General features: G+C 36.1%; 1 protein-coding gene across 1 annotated transcript; it reads left to right on the plus strand.

The window, feature by feature from the left end:
* Positions 1–12,969: 12,969 nt before the first annotated feature.
* On the plus strand, positions 12,970–14,473 carry LOC127094857 (uncharacterized). Its single transcript, XM_051033631.1, has 5 exons — positions 12,970–13,073; positions 13,163–13,379; positions 13,700–14,079; positions 14,217–14,283; positions 14,399–14,473. Exons 1-5 carry the CDS (start codon positions 13,003–13,005, stop codon positions 14,471–14,473), a joined length of 810 nt encoding a protein of 269 aa, XP_050889588.1. The 5' UTR covers positions 12,970–13,002.
* Positions 14,474–22,545: the final 8,072 nt, after the last annotated feature.

Consider the following 22,545-nt stretch of genomic DNA (forward strand, 5'->3'; position numbering starts at 1 on the left):
ATTGCAACAATGGCATATAAAACGTAGTCTAGATTTTTCTGTGGTTAAATTTGAAAATGTACGTTTTGTCATCAAATGTAGAAATTCAACATGCAATTTCAAATGCAGGGTCTCTTTGCATAAGGGCAACTCAAGGTGGAGAGTTGGTAAGTCTAGTGGGCCTCATACGTGCACAACCACTTCCATGTCACAAGACCATACAAAACTCAGTTCAGAAATGATTAGCAAGAGCATAATGGAGCTTGTAAGTCGGGACGCTTCTCTTAAGGTGAAGGTTATCAATGCTCATGTTGTTGAGAAATACAGGTATATCATATCATACAAAAAGGCATGGGTTGCAAAGTGTAAGGCAATTGAGTCGCTGTATGGAAATTGGGAGACATCTTACAACGATCTTCCGTAGTGGATACTGGTAATGAAAACATATCTACCAGGTACCATTATAGAATTACAATCTTTACCTGTGATTTCAAATGATGGTTCATACTTGGGTGACCAAAGGATTTTTCATCGTCTGTTTTGGGCGTTTAGACCATGTATACGTGGTTTCGCGTATTGTAAACCAATTGTGCAGGTTGATGGAACTTGGTTGTATGGCAAGTACAGAGGGACTTTGTTGATGACTGTGGCACAGGATGGGAACGAGAACATATTTCTGATAGTGTTCGCATTGGTTGAAAGTGAGACAAAGGAAGCCTGAAGTTTCTTTCTTAAGAATTTGGGAATGCACGTTACCCCCCAAGAAAATCTATGCCTAATATCAGACAGACATGAATTGATAAAGAGTGCATACAACAACCCAGAAAATGGATGGCAGTTTCCTCCTTCATCACACGTCTATTGCATTAGACACATCGCACAAAACTTCATGCACGAGATTAAAGACAAGGATCTGCACAAAATAGTTGTTAACATGGGTTATGTGTTAACAGAGGCAACATTTAACTACTATCGGGGGGAAATCCGAAGAACAAACAACGACGCTTTATCATGGATAGACAACATCCCTCGGGAGAAGTGGGCAAGGGCATTTGACGGGGGGCAACGTTGGGGTCACGTGACAACTAGCCTAGCAGAAGCAATGAACTCGGTGCTAAAAGAAACCCGAAACCTTCCAATCACTACATTGGTCAAATCTACGTACTATCGTTTAGGATCACTATTTGGTAGAAGAGGCCATCAGTGGACAAAAATGTTAGCCTCTGGGTAGGTTTTCATTGATAACTGCAACAAGGGGATGGCTGAGGAAGTCATCAAAGCTAACACGCACAATGTCATGCAGTTCGATCGAGAGAGATTTTATTTCATTGTCCAAGAGAAGATTAATCATAACGACAGTCGACCAACCAGAACATTCAGCGTTGATCTGAGGAAACAACACTGTGACTGTGGGAAACTTCAGGCATTTCACTTACCTTGCTCCCATGTAATCGCAGCATGTTCGAGCATACGCCAGGATTATTCCATTCACATTCCAGACGTCTTTAAAATTCTTAACGTCTTCAAGGTCTATCAGGAGAGTTTCCTAGGACTTCCCCATGAGGAGAATTGGTCACAATATGAAGGATTTACTCTTTTCCACGACAACTCTATGAGAAGGAGGGAGAAAGGACGCCCAAACAGCACCAGGATTAGAACCGAGATGGATGACGTTGAGAAGGAAAAGAGAAGGTGTGGAATTTGCCATGAAATAGGACATATGCGTAGGAAATGTCCTAATGTTGCAGGACCATCCCAGCGACCATCCAAATGATTATGTTGTTGTTTTAAATATCCGTCCAGATGATTATGTTTTTTTTTAATTATTAACAACTATGCACGTAATATATATAAACCATTGTGTATTTCTAATGTCTTTTGGGAACAAACAATTATGAAATACATTTGATAATCAAAGGCTTATGGTTACAAAGTACGACCACATTAACTAAACAACAACAACAACCAACACAACTGGTAATTAAAAAACTAATCAACAACAACAACCAACACAAGTGGACCTTCAACTCCTCTATTAACTTCACCACTATATGCCGAAAACATACACTGGACATCTTCATCATTTTCTATACGATCCAGGTAATACATCTACGTATCATCAGGGCTTGCATCAGTCAACGTTATGTATGGACAACGATACTCTACTTTCCTCACCTTCATACGACGCCCGCCCAACTGTCAGAAGCCAGTGTGGATGGCTGAAATCAGTGTTCTGAAATTCCATTGCGGATCAAGACAAACACTCATTTTTCACCGTGTCCATTGTTAGACTATGGCACGGATCTAGAAGGGGGGGTTGAATAGATCCCAATTAAAATCTTGAGTCGGCGCTACCAATTTAAAAGAAAATTGGTTTTAAAAATTGTTTTTAAGTGCGGAAGCAGCCGAGGAAAATTTAGTCTAAAACGAACCGTTATTGGAAAACCGGATATGCGTTAAGCTAATGGATTTGAGATAAAATGAAATACTAATTACTACACTATTTGCACACTCAATTGATATATTTCACTAACTAGCAAGCCTAGTTCCAATGATACAAAATACCAAATTAAACTGAATGTAAACTTAAGACAACTTTGGCTTATGCAAATTCACAAACACTTGGTGTGCATACACTCCAAGAGATATTTGAGTTGAGTAAGTAATTCAAATTTATCTAGTACAATACACTATTGTACTTTGTATTCAAACAGCAGTTTTAATCTCTTACTCAACTTATATCAACGTTTGGTAAAATTGCTTAAACTAAAATCACTTAATTTTTAAGCTGAAAAACAGATTATGCAGAAAATTAAAGAAGACAGAGATTTGATGAGGCAGTTCCCCCGCCGTCCTCGCTTCGGGGTACGTCTGCCCTCAATTCTAAAACTAGAATTGAGATGATTAATTAGATATCACCTGTGAAATTTAATCGTTTATACAAGGATTGCAAAGCATGTAAACAACAAAACTTCCAATGTGTTGAACGATGCTTCCTATCCTTGCTCCTTGATTCAAGATGAATCAAGACCTTCGATCGTTGATGCTAGACCTCCGATTCTAGCCCCTTTGTTGAAGAATCTTCCGTTCTTCAAACCCTCGGCCCGGCTGATCTCAAACACAACGAGTCGAACCCGAATCCTTCACTTCAATGCCACCGAATCCGCTACTAGACTGATGAATACTTTCCTCTTCTCAATCACCTTCGCTCGGCTGAATATTGAAGAACGATTCGTCCAAAAACCCCCAAACACAAACCCGTATTGGAGGACAAAACCCTAACGGTTTTATTCAAGAAAGAACCTGCCACAAGCTTCAACCCGAACTGGATTCTTCGATCACAGCTTCGAACCTTATCACCTTTAACCGAACACGAAGCACATCAAAAATGGTTGTGTGTAGTTGATGTGTTGTGAGATGTTGAAGATGAAGATGATGAATCTTGGACACCTATTTCACTCTTTCTTGTTTCCTTGAACACTTGAATTCAAATTAGCAAATGTTAGTTGATACAAGTGTTTTGACTTGTATATATAGTAACTGACAAAACCAATCAAACATAATAGAATTTCAAACAGTGGAAATAACTCAGAAAACTGAGTTTACGCGCGAGCGGTCGACCATAGGTCGGCGTGTGCTAAGCCGTGAGCTTTGAGCTGACCCTTATGGTCGACTCAAAGCTTCCATGAGCTGACCTGTGGTTGACTCAAAGCATCATGCGCTGACCCGTGAGCTTTGAGCTGACCCTTATGGTCGACTCAAAGCTTCCATGAGCTGACCTGTGGTTAACTCAAAGCATCATGCGCTGACCCGTGAGCTTTGAGTTGACCCTTATGGTCGACTCAAAGGTTCCATGAGCTGACCTGTGGTTGACTCAAAGCATCATGCGCTGACCCGTGAGCTTTGAGCTGACCCTTATGGTCGACTCAAAGCTTCCATGAGCTGACCTGTGGTTGACTCAAAGCATCATGCGCTGACCCGTGAGCTTTGAGTTGACCCTTATGGTCGACTCAAAGGTTCCATGAGCTGACCTGTGGTTGACTCAAAGCATCATGCGCTGACCCGTGAGCTTTGAGCTGACCCTTATGGTCGACTCAAAGGTTCCATGAGCTGACCTGTGGTTGACTCAAAGCCTTCAAACCTGCAAAAATTCGTATTTTGTGATTTTCATGCATTTCGTCATGATCACACTTTGTCCACATATGTTTTTAAGAATTATAACAGATTTAGATAAGCATAGGAAAGGATATGATAGGTGATGTGTTGCATTTGTTTGTAGACATGCATGGTGGTCATTTGTCATCATCGAAACTTGCGATCGTATGTTGTCTGACACTTTGCCCTTACATACTCCCCCTTTTTGATGATGACAACCTGTGCACAGCCAAAGAGCAAACAACATGCAGTATATGCAGTATTTACACACATTGTGCACACTCCCCCTTTATTTTGTAATCTAACGCTATCTGCAAAACCGACTGTTAATTGTGTCGAACATTTTGGCTGCTTGTACTCTTCTCCCCCTTTGACAACATCAAAAAGAGACAAGGAACAATTATTCAACATAACAAAAAAATTCACAGGAAATAACACAAACAGATAATAATATCACACCAATATCATTACTGAATGATAATCATTAATTAAAAGAACATTAATCATTAAAATGGATTGAGCACAAACAAGCATAACAGAGAAATGAATACAATCAAACAATAAGCAAAGATTTCAGTTTTACATTTTTCTGCACATATGTTGACAAGTTTGATGCATAGATAGAATGCCATACGTCAGTAAACATCCAAGGAGATACATCATGCATATATATACAATATCATTATGTGGTATAGCTATGTTAATCATGAAACTTTGCAGAAAGAGAGAGAGAAGGGAACAATATCACCTTGATGCCGGAGTGACTTGGTGAACACTAAACTTGTGCTTGCAACAACATCAACTTGTTAGAAGTACAAGATTATAGTCTTAAGTGGAATAAGGTAAAACAGCAGATTATAGTGCCCGTTCCGAAATATCGAGAATACCAAGTTCTCGGCGGATATGAAAGAAAGGTTCAGTGGCTAACGGCTTTGTGAAAATGTCCGCTAGTTGATTTTCAGTATTAATATGTTCGAAAACAATGTCACCTTTCTCTACATGATCCCGAAGAAAGTGGTGTCGAATTTCGATATGTTTGGTGCGAGAATGTAGCACAGGATTCTTGGTCAGGTTAATGGCACTTGTATTGTCACAAAAAATGGGAATACGTTCAAGTTTGAGGTTAAAATCCAATAGTTGTTGCTTAATCCATAGGATTTGGGCACAACAACTACCGGCGGCAACGTATTCCGCTTCGGCGGTTGACAAAGCAACAGAAACCTGTTTCTTGCTATGCCAACTGACCAAAGAGTTTGAAAATAAGTGACAAGTGCCACTGGTGCTCTTCCTATCCGATTTGCAACCGGAAAAGTCGGAATCGGAAAAACCTACCAAAGAACAATCATTACCTTTGGAATACCACAGTCCATACTTCGGAGTACCGGATAGGTATCGAAGTATTCGTTTGACGGCTTTTAAATGGGATTCCTTGGGACATGATTGATATCTTGCGCACATGCATACGCTAAACATAATATCGGGACGAGAAGCAGTAAGATAAAGGAGTGAACCAATCATACCTCTATACCGTTTTACATCTACTTCCTTACCGTCTTCATCTTTGTTCAAGTTTGTACACGTAGGCATGGGGGTGTCTATGGCCTTTGCTTTTGCCATGTCAAATCTCTTGATAAGGTCCAAACAGTACTTTGTCTGGCTCACGAAAGTTCCTTCTTTGAGCTGTTTGATTTGCAGACCGAGAAAGTATGTGAGCTCCCCCATCATACTCATCTCGAATTCACCCTGCATAAGGTCAGAAAACTCTCTCACAAGATTCATGTTAGTAGATCCAAATATGATATCATCTACATAAATTTGCACTAATATCAAGTGCTTTCCTTGACGTTTAATGAAGAGGGTTGTGTCAACCTTTCCTCTTGAGTATTTTTGATCGAGTAAGAATTTGCTTAGTCTCTCATACCAAGCTCTAGGAGCTTGTTTGAGGCCATACAAAGCTCTTTTTAGTTTATAGACATGATCAGGATACTCATGGGATTCGAAACCCGGAGGTTGTGCGACATAAACCTCTTCATTTATGTGACCGTTAAGGAATGCACTCTTGACATCCATTTGGAATAGCTTAAAGTCTTTCGCACAAGCGAAAGCAAGGAGAATGCGTATAGCCTCGAGTCGGGCAACCGGCGCATAAGTTTCCTCATAGTCGATGCCTTCCTCTTGGTTATACCCTTGCGCGACTAAACGCGCCTTATTACGGGTTATTACCCCGTTTTCGTCCAGCTTGTTCCTAAACACCCATCGGGTGCCGATTACTCGATGATCTCGCGGAGGAGGGACGAGGTCCCAAACCTCATTTCTGGTGAACTGATTAAGTTCCTCCTGCATTGATAAAAACCAGTGTTCATCGAGTAGGGCTTCTTTAGGGTTTTTAGGTTCCATCTGCGAAACGAAAGCGAAGTGATAACAGAAATTACTTAGCTTAGATCGAGTTGTTACACCCTTTGAGATGTCCCCGAGAATGTTGTCGATTGGATGGTCTTTGGAAGACTTCCAAGCTTGAGGGAGATCATCGTTTGAAGGCGGATGAACTGCCTCGGTTTCCTCATGTTGTACATCTTTGTCCTCCTCAATTTTGACTAAGTCGGGTTGATCAATCCCCGGCTCGCAACCTTTGAGTATGTCTTCAGTAGATGTACCTGCACCATGAAAAACACTACCCTTTCCGACGTTTCTCGGATTGGATTCATCAAAAGTAACATGTACAGACTCTTCTACAGTAAGTAATCGTTTGTTGTATATTCTATATGCTTTGCTAGATTGAGAGTATCCGAGGAAGATACCTTCGTCGGCCTTGGAATCGAATTTCCCTAAGTTTTCCTTTCCATTGTTCAATACAAAACATTTGCAACCAAAGACATGTAAGTGAGAAACATTTGGCTTTCGCCCTTTTAAAAGTTCATACGGTGTTTTGTTTAGAATGGGGCGAATGAGCACCCTATTCAAAACGTAACAAGCCGTACTAATGGCGTCAGCCCAAAAATATTTTGGTAAGCCACTTTCATTTATCATTGTTCTTCCCAATTCTTCCAAAATTCGATTTTTACGCTCCACAACCCCATTTTGTTGAGGAGTACGTGGAGCGGAGAAGTTATGATCAATACCATGGTTACCGCAATATTCTTCAAATAAGTGATTTTCAAATTCACCTCCATGATCGCTTCTAATTGCAACAATGTTTGTATTTAGTTTATTTTGGGAAAGCTTAGCAAATCGTTCAAAGGCGGCGAATGTGTCACTCTTACTTACTAAGAAAATAGTCCAACAAAATCGAGAAAAGTCGTCCACTATTACGAAACCGTAATAGTTTCCTCCTAGACTTTTAATCCTAGATGGCCCAAATAGATCCATATGGAGAAGCTCGAGAGGTCTCGTTGTTGAAACGATATTTTTGGATTTAAATGAGATCCTCGTTTGCTTCCCCTTTTGACAAGCATCACAAAGGTGATCCTTGGTGAACTTAATTTTGGGGAGACCTAGGACTAGATCTTTTGAGACTACTTTGTTGAGTAAGTCAAAGTTAACATGTGCTAAACGCCTATGCCATAACCATGAATCTTCACTCATTGTTACGAGGCATTTGTCACTTGTTAACGATACTTCATTTAAGTCAAGCATATAGACATTGTTCACACGAAGACCATTAAACATACTCTTCTTATCATCATTATGTACAATTTTGCAACAATCTTTTGAAAACGATACATTGTATCCTTTGTCACATAATTGACTGATGCTAAGTAGATTGTGTTTAAGACCTTCGACAAGCAACACATCAGAAATAGTAGTAGAGGAGGGATTACCTACACTACCTTTCCCAAGTATTGCTCCACGGTTGTTGTCACCAGAAGTTACATATCCCTTCTTCTTAGCCACAAAATCAATGAAGAGAGATATGTCACCTGATATGTGCCTTGAGCATCCACTGTCGAGAACCCATCTTCTCTCGGTAGTCTCGAGGCATTGTACCTGTGACAAGATAATTAACAAGAGAAGGTACCCAATTGCTTATTGGATCCTGAGTGGTGAGGAACGAAATGGTTGCATTTGGGCATCCATTGATAAATGCCTTTAGGAACTAAAAACCTCCTAAATCTACATTTAGCAATGGAATGGCCTTTCTTGCAACAATAGAGACAAGAGAAAGTTACATTTGGATTGCTTTTGCTATCTTCATCTTTTATAACATATTTATATTTTTGATATGGATTAACCATACTTTTTCGAAAATTAGATTTGTTGATAGCAAAAGTAATCTTGGGCTCAAGAGCCTTGTCAAGTTTGGCTTTTAGGTTTCTTACTTCACCTTGCCAAATGTAACAAGTATCACACCCAAAGTTCATCATTCTACTTTTAAGGTCCTCATAACTTGTTTTTGTGCTTTCCACTATGGAAGCTTTAAGAGCCTCAAGTTTCCGTTCGGATTCTTGGATTTTATGTTCCAAATGAGAAAAGATTTTCTTATTTGAGGCAAGCCTTTTAAAGGCTTCTTTCGCTTCATAGTGTAAAGTATCAAAAGCAGTTTGCAATTCATTATGAGACATACTAGAGGATTTTTCATATTTAGCATGTCGTACCTGTTTCTTTTTGTTCTTTTGATGAGCAGAAAGACATAGATTTGCATTTTCATCTTCATCACTAGAGCTTTCATCATCAGAGGAGTCGCTATCGCTTTCCCAAGCGATGTATGCTCTCCTTGGCTTTGATGGTTTCTTGTGTGATTTGTATGAGTCTTTTTCTTTTGTCTTTTTGTTCATCGGACAGTCCGGTTTGTAGTGACCCGGCTTTCCACACTTATAGCACGACCCTCTAGTTGTTTTTCCTTTTGAGTCATCATTTTTGGAGAACCTAGATTGCTTCCGGAAGTTTACTAAGTTCTTCTCGGAATGTTGGATGTCGTTCTTTCTCACGTAACGGTTGTAGCGTTTGACGAACAGCCCCATATCTTCACTCTTGTCCTCTTCTTCTTCGTCACTCGATGAATAATCACTTTGCTCTTTTGCTTGAGACTTTGAGGAGGAAGTCTTTAGAGCTATTGTTTTCTTTTCACTCACCTTTGCTTTGTCTTTCTTGTCTTTCTTTTCGTGTTGTTCCAGGCTTAAGAGAACTTGTTCGTGCTCTTGTAGTTTACCGAACAATGTTGTCAAGTCCAATGTGGTAAGATCATTTGCCTCTTTTATGGCGGTCACTTTCGGCTGCCATTCCCTGTTAAGACATCTTAAGATCTTATTAGTAGCAATATCATTGGGAACAGGCCTACCAAGTGAATGTAATCGATTGATGAGATGAGTGAATCTCTTTTGCATGTCGGCAATGGTTTCCCCTTGCTCCATGAAAAAGAGATCAAACTCTTGTGTTAGTGTATTGATTCTAGCCAATTTAACATCATTTGTCCCCTCATGGGCAATTTGTAGTGAATCCCACATAGCCTTAGCAGTAGGACAATGGGATACACGATAGTATTCATCTACGCCTAATGAGGAGATTAGGATATTTTTGGCTTTCCAATCATAATTGTATTTCTTTTCATCATCATCGGTCCATTGTGCTTCGGGCTTAGGCACAACTTCGTTGTTCTCATTGGTCATGGTTATTTGAATTGGACCATTGAGAATAACATTCCATATTTTTCTATCTATGGAATTTATGTGCACCCGCATACAGTCTTTCCAATAACTATAATTTTCACCATTGAAAACGGGAGCTCTATTGTAAGCCCCTTTAGGTTCGTTAGCCATTTTCTATCAACGTTGTATTTTGAAGCACGGAGTGAACCGGAGCTCCTGATATCACTTGTTAGACTATGGCACGGATCTAGAAGGGGGGGTTGAATAGATCCCAATTAAAATCTTGAGTCGGCGCTACCAATTTAAAAGAAAATTGGTTTTAAAAATTGTTTTTAAGTGCGGAAGCAGCCGAGGAAAATTTAGTCTAAAACGAACCGTTATTGGAAAACCGGATATGCGTTAAGCTAATGGATTTGAGATAAAATGAAATACTAATTACTACACTATTTGCACACTCAATTGATATATTTCACTAACTAGCAAGCCTAGTTCCAATGATACAAAATACCAAATTAAACTGAATGTAAACTTAAGACAACTTTGGCTTATGCAAATTCACAAACACTTGGTGTGCATACACTCCAAGAGATATTTGAGTTGAGTAAGTAATTCAAATTTATCTAGTACAATACACTATTGTACTTTGTATTCAAACAGCAGTTTTAATCTCTTACTCAACTTATATCAACGTTTGGTAAAATTGCTTAAACTAAAATCACTTAATTTTTAAGCTGAAAAACAGATTATGCAGAAAATTAAAGAAGACAGAGATTTGATGAGGCAGTTCCCCCGCCGTCCTCGCTTCGGGGTACGTCTGCCCTCAATTCTAAAACTAGAATTGAGATGATTAATTAGATATCACCTGTGAAATTTAATCGTTTATACAAGGATTGCAAAGCATATAAACAACAAAACTTCCAATGTGTTGAACGATGCTTCCTATCCTTGCTCCTTGATTCAAGATGAATCAAGACCTTCGATCGTTGATGCTAGACCTCCGATTCCAGCCCCTTTGTTGAAGAATCTTCCGTTCTTCAAACCCTCGGCCCGACTGATCTCAAACACAACGAGTCGAACCCGAATCCTTCACTTCAATGCCACCGAATCCGCTACTAGACTGATGAAGACTTTCCTCTTCTCAATCACCTTCGCTCGGCTGAATATTGAAGAACGATTCGTCCAAAAACCCCCAAACACAAACCCGTATTGGAGGACAAAACCCTAACGGTTTTATTCAAGAAAGAACCTGCCACAAGCTTCAACCCGAACTGGATTCTTCGATCACAGCTTCGAACCTTATCACCTTTAACCGAACACGAAGCACATCAAAAATGGTTGTGTGTAGTTGATGTGTTGTGAGATGTTGAAGATGAAGATGATGAATCTTGGACACCTATTTCACTCTTTCTTGTTTCCTTGAACACTTGAATTCAAATTAGCAAATGTTAGTTGATACAAGTGTTTTGACTTGTATATATAGTAACTGACAAAACCAATCAAACATAACAGAATTTCAAACAGTGGAAATAACTCAGAAAACTGAGTTTACGCGCGAGCGGTCGACCATAGGTCGGCGTGTGCTGAGTCGTGAGCTTTGAGCTGACCCTTATGGTCGACTCAAAGCTTCCATGAGCTGACCTGTGGTTGACTCAAAGCATCATGCGCTGACCCGTGAGCTTTGAGCTGACCCTTATGGTCGACTCAAAGCTTCCATGAGCTGACCTATGGTTGACTCAAAGCATCATGCGCTGACCCGTGAGCTTTGAGCTGACCCTTATGGTCGACTCAAAGGTTCCATGAGCTGACCTGTGGTTGACTCAAAGCATCATGCGCTGACCCGTGAGCTTTGAGCTGACCCTTATGGTCGACTCAAAGGTTCCATGAGCTGACCTGTGGTTGACTCAAAGCCTTCAAACCTGCAAAAATTCGTATTTTGTGATTTTCATGCATTTCGTCATGATCACACTTTGTCCACATATGTTTTTAAGAATTATAACAGATTTAGATAAGCATAGGAAAGGATATGATAGGTGATGTGTTGCATTTGTTTGTAGACATGCATGGTGGTCATTTGTCATCATCGAAACTTGCGATCGTATGTTGTCTGACACTTTGCCCTTACATCCATAAAATACAAGACCACAAACAGACATTCTGACCAAAAGAAAGGATTTTGTGATCTGAGTTACATTTCTACAAGTTCTGCTATTTATAGAAAATTAATACTTGAATACTCGGCCAATCATTGGCCGAGACAGTACAAACACAAAATCTTTTTGGCGGGAAATATATCATTCCCAAAAAATTATTGAAATTTTGGAGGGAAACATATCAATTTTATTATTAATATATAAGAAAAAAATTATTTCTATTATTAATATTCTAAAAAATAATCATTTTTATTATTAATATTTAAAAAAAAACAATATCAATTTTTTTTATTATTATAAAAAACTATTATTATTTACATTTTATTTTAAATATTTTTATAAAAATATTATTATTATTTTTAAAAAAATCAATTATATTAATTAAATATAGAATTAATTAAAAACTATTTAATAATAATTAAAAAACTATTTAATAAAGCATTAAAAATATTATAAAACAAAAACTTCCTTCATACCCTCGGCCATTGATTGACCGAGCCTACACAAGGCAAAATGAGTCTTCATACCCTCGTCCAATGGATGGACGAGCCCAATAAAAAAAGGGGACAGATTGGATTATTTTTTCAGAATGAGGGAAAGTGGAAATTTAATTTCAACTTTGGGGCATATGGGAAAAAAATCTATAAAAGAATGAGGATAATACAAATTTAACATAAAAAGCGACCAGAATGCAATTTATTAATCTTAAACAAAGAATATAATCTTTTTTATAATTATTTTTGGCGAATAGAGAAGGAGAGAGTATGATTTAACCTAAGAGAGAATGTTAGTGTAATATGAGCATATAGAGTGTAATTTAGAATCATTCCTGTATTAGCAACAAAAATAATACACTTTTAAATTGGTTCACCTTATGCAATTAAAATTATTTTTTTAAAATTATTGAAGTTTCCAAAATGAATAGTATAAGAGAGTGTGTTACTAAATTATGATATAACTTTTCAAAAACAAAAAAAAACTAATTATACAATTTTTTAAAGAATAAAATAAAAAACAAATCAGAAAATGCACACGAGGAAGTCACACGAAGAGATTGAAAAATTTGAAATATACCCGCTAAAATTTGAAAGCAAGTAGAGAAACGGAAACAGTGTGAAGCTTTTCTCTAACTAACAATGTCTTCCTTTCCAAATTCTGAAGAACTAACAGTTGCATCTGCGATGATTCTTCTTCACACAAAACCAAGGTAATTCATACACTCTCCTTCAACATTCATGTTTCTATTTTCTTCCTTTTTATATCTTCACTCTGATTTGGAATTTTTTTAATCTAAAGGTTTCATTCAAGTTCCGATTATGGAGTTCCTGGAGAAAGAAAGAGCATCAGTTGCAAGCGTTTCAAAGCGAGTTCCGTTTCTACTGTTTCGAATAGATCTTCAGCTTCGTCCTCCGTTTTGATCATGGATGATTCTTCAGATCAGAGCGAAGAGATGAAGTCATATCCTGTTTCGTTCTTTTCTGCTACTCATCGTTATCATCAGATGAAGTTCAAGGTTGATTTTATTTATTTCGTTTTCGCTTTTTTGTTTTTTGTTCCTTTCTGTTTCGTTGTTACTGTTTTTTGAATCCGTTTGAATGATATTGAAAAATCGTTGAAACTTGAAAATTTGAATTCAGATCTGCGGAGATTCTTTTGCTGTTTTTTCTGTTTGAATTGATTTCACAATGTTCTAATAAAATTGAATCTAAGCATGTTTAGTATTGAAGAACTGAGACGTTTGATATTTTCGTTTTGAGTTTTTTGATTATTTTTCAGTTTTGAGTTTTCGATCCTTTCAAATCTGATTAAACTATGAATTTTGGTTTCTGAAAGATTGCGAGAAAGATTAGGTCGAAGGTAATGTGGTCATCCTCTTCCTGCTCCGTCGACCGGAAAGTGAAAACATGCACCACTACAAAAATTTCTCCGGCATCTGCGTCCGGAGAGGCGACGTCGTGTTTGTCAACCACCTCAAGCTCGCGAAGCTTGCGTTATGCTAACAGAAGTAGATCTGCGAGTGGAACAGAGAATGTAATCCAACGCAACACACTGCCTTCGGTGGCTAAGAACCGCGTGAAGCCTGTTAGTGGAACGCCGCACCTGCGTCGGCGAAGCGAAGCAATATTGAAGTTTCTCTCTCATGGCGGTTCTTCTGAAGTGAGGATCCGTCAAATGCTTGGTGATAGCCCTGACACAAGCAAAGCTCTCCGAATGTGATATTCTATAGCTCTTTTCTTTCACATCGACGCATGAACTCACACACGAACAATAGATTTATTTTGTTTTCACAAAAATCAGAGGAAAACTTTGGTTATATTTTTGAAATCGTGATTCAAATCGTTGTGTGCAGATTGCTTAGGGCTGATGCTGTGAAAAGATCAGGCTCAGGCGGCCGTCATGATCCCTTCGTTTATTCGGTATGCGTACATGTTTATTTATTGTTCATTAACTAATTTCTCAGTTTGGTTTTAATTGTATAATAAATTCAGGATTTATATTTATATTAAAATAATGAATTACTAATACATCTAGTTAACTTATGTCCTTGAGCCACAAGTTAAGGTTACTATTATTATAAATTTTGTGTGGAATGAAACAAAATTTTAAATTTCAAGAAATCAAATACACGCATTTCATTCCAAGAGAATATTTCTATAAATATATCATTAACTTGTGTCTTTGGGACATATGTTAGCATTATCCTTACTATAATAAGTTGATACTTTATGATACTTCCCCTAGTCTAAAATTAAAGAAATCAACAAGTCGCACCCTTTATGGGTTGATTAACTGTTAAATTTTTTTTTAATGTATTAAAAAGTATTTGCATTATTCAAATTACCCTTTATTAAAAAAATTATTCTAAATTAGTTTAAGAGCATTGTGCAAATAATACCCTTTTATTTTGAAGCACCAAAATTGGGTTTTTATTATTTATATTTGAGTAGGAGCTAGTAACATTTAATTGATATCAAAGACGATTTATAAAGAAAAATGAGAAATGAAGTGGAAGATGATTTTGAAAAGCATTTATAGTACTAGAATATAAGAATTTCACACTTCTACTTTTTTCATATCCTTTTAGATTTTTTATTGACACATTTTCATATCCTTTTAGATAAGTTGCTTAATAGATGATTCTCTCTAACATGGGGTTTTGGCTTTTAATTCCACTTCACAATTTCCCTTTTGTTTTTGAAAAACAAATAATTTTCTGACAGGTAAGTGGATGAAGTTGGCAACAGAAGGTAAGCTAGATGATATAACGCATTACACGGATAAAGACTCAGGTATATATATATATCCCTATATAGCAGGGAAATTTTGTCGCATCCCATTTATTATGTAATCATCTATAGTTTTTTATGATATTCATTTATAAGATACAATTTTATTGCCACCACCGGAGTACATATTGGCTCACTTTTTGATATGGTCAACGTTCAAAATATGTTTTCTATTTTATAGAATGTGTGTTTTATACTTATTTAGAATGAAAATTTATATCTTGAGAGCGGTACAAAAGAATATGTATTGCAAATAATGTCAAGTGGGTAACTCATATCACCAACGAATCTATCTTATATGGAAATGTTTGGTTGATTTGAACTTCTACATGTCAAAAGTTTTTTTTTTGCTAAAAAAGTGAAGAATATGAGCAATGTGAAAATTTGCGTCAAAAAAGGTGGCAGTGGAAAAACAAGTAAAATAAACTACTATTAATGTAGAAATTAGAAAATTATTACTCATTAAGCAATGTTGTAGTATACAATTGACGTGGACATTTTGCTTAAACATTTCTATATATACTAGTATTTATTTGTCTTCTCTTTCGAAAAATGTATTTATCAACTAGTATAAATTTGTTATGTACTTTAATCTTATATTAGATAAAATAAACGTACGTGATCTAATTATTGAAAATGTAAAATAGATATAAATTAGTCGAATTCAGTTTATTTAAAAATAGTGCTTCAATAGTTTTAATAATAATAATAGAATATCACCATCAACTTTTATGAATAAAAAATGTGGTCAGGAAAACATATTACTAAAAGTAACAAATTATTGATAAAATTGATAGATTATGTTTACATATTTATGACATAATACGAAAGAATATAAAACAAAAGTGACAAACTAAATGGTCAATTTAACTATGGAATAAAACAGATTTAAAAAACAACTATGGAATAAATCTCGAAGTAGTATGTGTTCGATGCAATAATCACATTTCAATTGAAGAGTTTCCGTAATTGATGAAATATTTGCTTTCCTACATACAAAATAAGTACAAGAACAAAAAAAAAAAAATATATATATATATATATATATATATATATATATATATATATATATATATATATATATATATATATATATATATATATATATATATATATATATATACACACGTATCAAGGATAACATTGAAAATAAACAAAATATTCTAACGACTTCTAACTGTTTCTCTAACCAACTATTATATACTTAATTAGTTAGGTTGATACCTCTCCATAAGTTGGAATATGTAAGTTATATAGTCTTAATTTGGACAAAAAGGAATCGAATAAAGGAGCATGTAATGGTTTGGTCAAAATATCAGCCAGTTGAGAAAGAGAAGGAACTAGAAGTAGATGAATCAACTTGGACTCCAATTTCTCCCGAATAACATGACAGTTAAGTTCAATGTATTTGCTTGCTGCGTTCGTGAAAAATGGGATTGTGAGCAAGGTAGATGGCTGATTTGCTGTCGTGGTATAACGATGCAGGTGTAGAAAACTTGATGTTGAAATCTGCAAAAATGTAAGACAATCATTGTTTTTCACAGGTTATGGATGCCAAGGCCCGATATTCTGCCTCAGTTGATGAACGAGAGACGATGTTTTGCTTCTTTGAGCGCCACAATATTAAGAAATTACCAAGGAGAGCACAATATCCAGTAACAAATTTGCGAGAGTCCGGACATCTGGCCTAGTTAGAGTTGGAAAAACCATGCAACTTTAGTGGACTGGAACTAGAAAACAATATGTCTTGTGTAGGAAAAACCTTCAAATATTTGGGGACTCGAGTAGCAGCTTTGTAATGAGAAGCAAAAGGATTAACAACATATTGGCTAAGGTGTTGTATTGAGAACGAAATGGCAGGCCGCATATTAGTAAGGTATAGTAATCAACCAATGAGTTTGCGATATGATGAAGGGTCATCCAAGAGAACACCATTTTGAGAAGAGTGTTTCAAGGTAGGCTGAAGAGAGGTAGAGGCAGGTTTGGCACCAAGAAAACATGTATCTTCAAGGAGCTCTAAGACATATTTTCTTTGATTGAGAAAAATGATAGGGGTGGAACGAGCAATTTCAAGGCCAAAGAAGTATCACAACTGCCCAAGGTCCTCGATGCGAAACCTGTTGTGTAAGAAAGCCTTAACATTATTGATTTCCACAAGGGAATCACCTGTTAATACAATATCATCAACATACACTAAAAGTGTAGTGAACCTGTGAGAAGTGTGTTTGGTGTAAAGTGAATGATCAGCCTCAGATTGTGTGCAGCCTAAAGAGAGTAAAGCAGTAGAGAGCTTAATATGCCATTGCCTACTGGCTTGTTTCAAGCCATACAGGGATTTGTTGAGCTTACAAACCTTATTGCAACCAGTAACATTATATCCAGGAGGGAGAGACGCATACACTTCATCATTGAGACCTCTATAAAGGAAAGTGCCGTACCTTGGAAAATGAGAACACGACGCTCGCGAAGCGCGATGGCACGGTCGTGGAATGGACTTAACAGATTCACCACCAAACTTTATTTATTCTCAAAGAGGGAAAGGGAAAATATTAATAAAACCCCTAAAAGAACAATAATGACTATGGTCATCGCAACCAAATCGGGGTCCAAGAGTCGATTACTCAAGGAGAAGGTATCAGCGTCCTCCATGTTCGTTGTACTCAACAAGAACCGTTTGGTTAGTTGTGCGCGTTAGGATTAACTTTGAAAATGTTAGGCTTCTCAAGTTATTAAAAGGAAAGAAAATGAGAAAAATGTTTATTTTTTATTAGGGTGCCTGAAGAGACTTTGAATCTCGCTCCTACGTATCTTTGAGTGCAATAGAGAACTCAAGGCTTACGTAGTTATGGATAAAAAATATGTGTTTGTTGGTCGATTTTAGTGAGAGCTATTTTGTATCAATCGATGAAAAACATTACTTACCCAAAATAGGTGATGAGCGAATGTTTGCATCACATTGAATGGATTTACAATTCAACATTCACGGGAAAACGCCACTTATCTCAACTCACACGATTGTGGACGAAGCATTGTTTGGCATCGTCTCGAGACAAAATATTTTTCGTTTGTGAAAAGGGTTTGAAAGTTATCGCACATCCACCACATTCCTTTTCCATCTTATTTACAAAAAGGATTTGATATGTTTAGATGTTTTGAGGTTTGATTGAGAAAGATTTTGAAGAAGTCGCACTGGAAGTTTTTATAGATGGAGAGAGCTTGGATGGGTGAGATATCCATCTCGAATCCTGACATATGGAGCTCGTGCTATCCATCATGTTTCTTTTACATCTTTATTGAAAAGTGCTTACCAAGAATTAGTTTTTTTTTTAATTTGGAAAAATGGTTTGACGTTGGATGAAACATTTGATTATGATACGGAAATGAAAAAAAGGTTAGAAAGTTTGAAATGGTTTGAAATGAACGATGAAGACATGGTATTGACCAATTTTTTTTTTTGAAAGATTGATTTTATATTTTTGTTGTTTATTTTATTTTGTTTTATCTTATTTTACTTATTACCTAAATAATTAATCTATCTAATTAAAATCAAGAAAAAAAAGCAAATAAATACAAATTACAATCAAATGGGATATGATAATTTATTTTGGAGAATAAGATAAATATAATAACCAAAATAACAAATACAACTATAAGAGCAATAGACAATTGAAATAAACAAACTATAGAACAATAAAAAAGAAATAAAAAATATAAACAAAAATCAAATAAGTTAAATCAAAACAATCAATCTTTTTTTGTTTGAAATTTTTTATACTTTTTATAAGATAAATAAATCTAAAATAAATAAATAATAAATAATAATAAATAATAAAAATATAATGTTTTTTTAATCAAGGAAGAATTCATTTATTTTTTATTTTTTATTTTTAGGAAAAAAATATTAAATAGAAAAAATAAAAAAGAGAACAAAAAAATGAAGGTAAAATGGGCCTCGATGGGGTGGGGGGTGTTCCGCGCCCAGAAGGAGGTGTGGATAGAAAGAGAGAGTTCTGGGCCTACAACAAAGGCCACTTGGTCTCCACCCAATGAGGAGAAAAAAAGAGGTCAAAACAAATAAAAACAGAATACCCTAGTTCTTCAAAGGGGGCGGACGCCCAAGTCCTCAATGTCAAAGATGCTTTTTCAAAATTTTAAAAAACCTGACCAACCGACAACTGCCACATGGTGCTGGAAAAGAGGAAACGAAAATGGAAATACACGCTTCCCCTTCCCCATATGCACTGACTTTACTATATTTTTTTAATAAAAAAAACAATCAAAGTTAATTAATGTATATTAATCAGATTTTAAAATAAACAAAGAACAAATAACACACTAGTTCCTAATGAACAGAAACGTTGAACAGAGGAATGTAAGTTTCTCTCCTCATAGTGGCAACTAACCCAGGGGGAACCCGACCGACCCAATGGCGGCGACCTCCCTTTTTTCAAAAATCTTACATAGTTTCTCTCATCTATCTCTTATTTCTCTCTTCCACTCTCCAAAATCGACCCAAAACCTCTCTCAAACCTCCATTAAAGGCGTCCTAACAACAACAAAACAAACCTAAATACCCAAATGATTCTAAATCGTAACACATATCAAACAAACAAATCGAAATCTCAGACTCAAACAAACCAAAATCCCTTTCGATTTTTTCAATGAGTTCTAACAGTTATGAGTAAAACAGGGGTATGAGTTCAAAAGATCGTATCTGTCATGAGTTAAACAAAAAGCAAAACCAATTGTTTCAATGTGGCACGATAATGGAGATAGTGAACTACTGTCATACCCTAATTTTTAACCCTAAGATCCCACATCTGATTTGCATTTTTTTCATACAAACAAGGTCACATTTTGATCCTTCCCCTTTATCCATCTTTAGGTTTGCTTCTTGCTGGGATCACCAAGCACCTCTTTCTTTTACTTTTGTGTTTATTTGATTCATTGCTTATGTAACCACTAATCAAAATGCCAAAAATATGTCTTGTTTCCCTTGATTTTATTGTGCAAGGTAGGGCTTTTCAAATCAAGAGCATCTCAAAGTTTGGTGGCTTACTTCTCAAGAAAAGTCAAAGGTTCGTGTGTTTATTTCCATGTCTTCTTCAACAAGCAAATTCAAAATTTGAGCAATCTAATCAAGAGGAAATCAAGTACACATTATCTTGAGTTCATATGATCAACCATGTGCTTTGAAGTGCAAGAAAAGTTCAAATACACAAGCTTGTTCCAAGTGGTTTGACCAAAAAGTTAACAATTTTAAGTCAAAGTTCCAAGGATCACAACTCCTTCAATTCTTAACATTTTTTAATTCTTCTTTTTGCATATGAGTCTTCTCAACACCCTCTACAACTTCTCTTTACATGACAAAATCCAATTATGCTTGGAGGATCATCAAAAGTTTAGAGACATTATAGATCATTTGTGGACTTAGTGAAATTTGACCTATTTTCAAGTGATTTTTTCCTAACTTTCAAGGATCATAATTTATTCAATTTCCAACATATGAAGCTGATTATTTTTTTGAAATATCATTTGTGGTTCCCTCTACAAATTTGCAAGGTCAGAAAATGCTTGGAAGGCCATGGAATTCATTGAGACATTATAGGTCATTTTCAGCCATGAAGCACTCAAATTTTTTCTAAGTTACATAACCCGTTTTTCATGCCAACTTCAACATGCCATAAATTTGTGCTCAAACATCCAAATGCAACATTTATTGGCACATTGTAATCTTGGCCATGATGTTAACACATTGCAAAAAGAATGGGAGCAAAAAGCCTATTGAGTAAGATGCCCGAATGAGTTGAACATGGTGACTTGTAACTGAAGAAATCACCATTGCCCCAAATTTGATCATGACTAATCTCAATTCCAAACCAAATTAGCAAGTGTTTTGGTACTAAACATATTTTAACAAGCCTCCAGAAGTTAATTGACCTTTGAAACGCATCAATTGGTTGTGTTTTAATGAGTTTCAAGTCACACTTGGATCAAGTTCGTTTTGCACGAATTCTGCATCATTCCACACGTATTTGGATCCAAACACATTCCCTATAAATAGAGGAAGTTATTTCATTCATTTCCTAGATTTGGATAGCCAAGAAACCCCTGCTGCAACTTGAAATTTATCCAGACAATTCAACTATCGTGTTTTGAGTTTCAACTCGTTTCAATCCAATTTCCTGATTCCATAAGCTCCATAGGCATCCTCTAAAACTTTTGAAACAATTCCCAACCTCTAATACCTTCTGAAGTGTTCTAAACAGATCGAGCTTCATCAACTTCTGATCACCATCTGGACAAGGTAGTTATGAGCATCATTTGAACTCAAACAAGTTACCACAATGTAGTCTTTCACTCTCTGATGCCTTCCCCTAACTTATCTGGAGTTGATTGATCGTGTTCATCATTTAATTTAATTTTTCGCGGTTTGCTTGAATTTACCAAATGATGAAACTCCAGTGAAAGCTCACCGAAGAAGACGACCGGAGTTTTCCTCAGGTGGTCTGAGTTTGAACCAGATATGTTGGCAAAATGAAATGTTTTGATTGGTTGAATTTAAATTGTATCCTATGTTTGTGTTGCAGCGTGTTCCATCGTGCATTCTAACCTTTGGAGTGTTGGATCTGTCATGTCAATTAATGAGGGGTGATCCAACGCTCTGTGTTTTTTCTGATTTTAATTCTTTTTCTTTAAAAATTTCATAGTAATTTCATTTTTCATTAAAAAACCCCAAAATAAATTCTAAAATTCTCTTTTATTTTTCTTCATCTAATTTTTTTTCCACATTTTTTTTTCATTCATTTTCTATTTTTCATGAATTTTCTCTTTTCTCCTTTGTTTTAATTGGTTTAAAAATACTTTTGTGCATTTTAAAATTCTGAAAATTTTATTATATGTTTCTTATGTTATTTTCAACCTTCCATAATTTTCTTGACCATTTATTTGGTGTTTTGAAGGATTTTATGGATTTTCCATTTTATTTCTCTTTTAAAAATCATTTAAAAATATCTTTGATGCATTTTTATTTCATTTAATTGCATTTTATATTTGTGTGGCCTTGTGAACTTCTGTTGGCCTTGAATCATGATGGTTTGGACTTCAAGTCTCATCAAACTCAATGGATCTTGGGTCTTGATGGGGTGAAAACCATAATCCACCAAAATGGATGATTGATTTTGATGATGACTTGATCAAACTTTTGGTCCAATTTAGGTTTGACTTCTCTTGATTCTTTCTTCGTCATCTCCTTCTTTTCCCTTTGATCAATTGGATGACTTGTGTCCATCTTGTTCATGATGTAGAGATTGGTACTTGATGAACTTTCATCATTTCAAATCTACCTTCTAAGTGATCATGGATCATTTAAGATACTTTGGATTGATGCAT

Source organism: Lathyrus oleraceus, chromosome 6, assembly GCF_024323335.1.
Source record: "Lathyrus oleraceus cultivar Zhongwan6 chromosome 6, CAAS_Psat_ZW6_1.0, whole genome shotgun sequence".
NCBI lineage: Eukaryota > Viridiplantae > Streptophyta > Magnoliopsida > Fabales > Fabaceae > Lathyrus > Lathyrus oleraceus.

What these genes read in the sequence shown, in the direction of transcription:
- LOC127094857 (XM_051033631.1), top strand. Translation starts at nt 13,003, where the DNA reads ATGTCTTCCTTTCCAAATTCTGAAGAACTAACAGTTGCATCTGCGATG. An exon ending in ACAAGCAAAGCTCTCCGAAT is followed by an intron (nt 14,080 to 14,216) that starts GTGATATTCTAT and finishes CGTTGTGTGCAG; the next exon opens with ATTGCTTAGGGCTGATGCTG. An exon ending in ATGATCCCTTCGTTTATTCG is followed by an intron (nt 14,284 to 14,398) that starts GTATGCGTACAT and finishes TAATACATCTAG; the next exon opens with TTAACTTATGTCCTTGAGCC.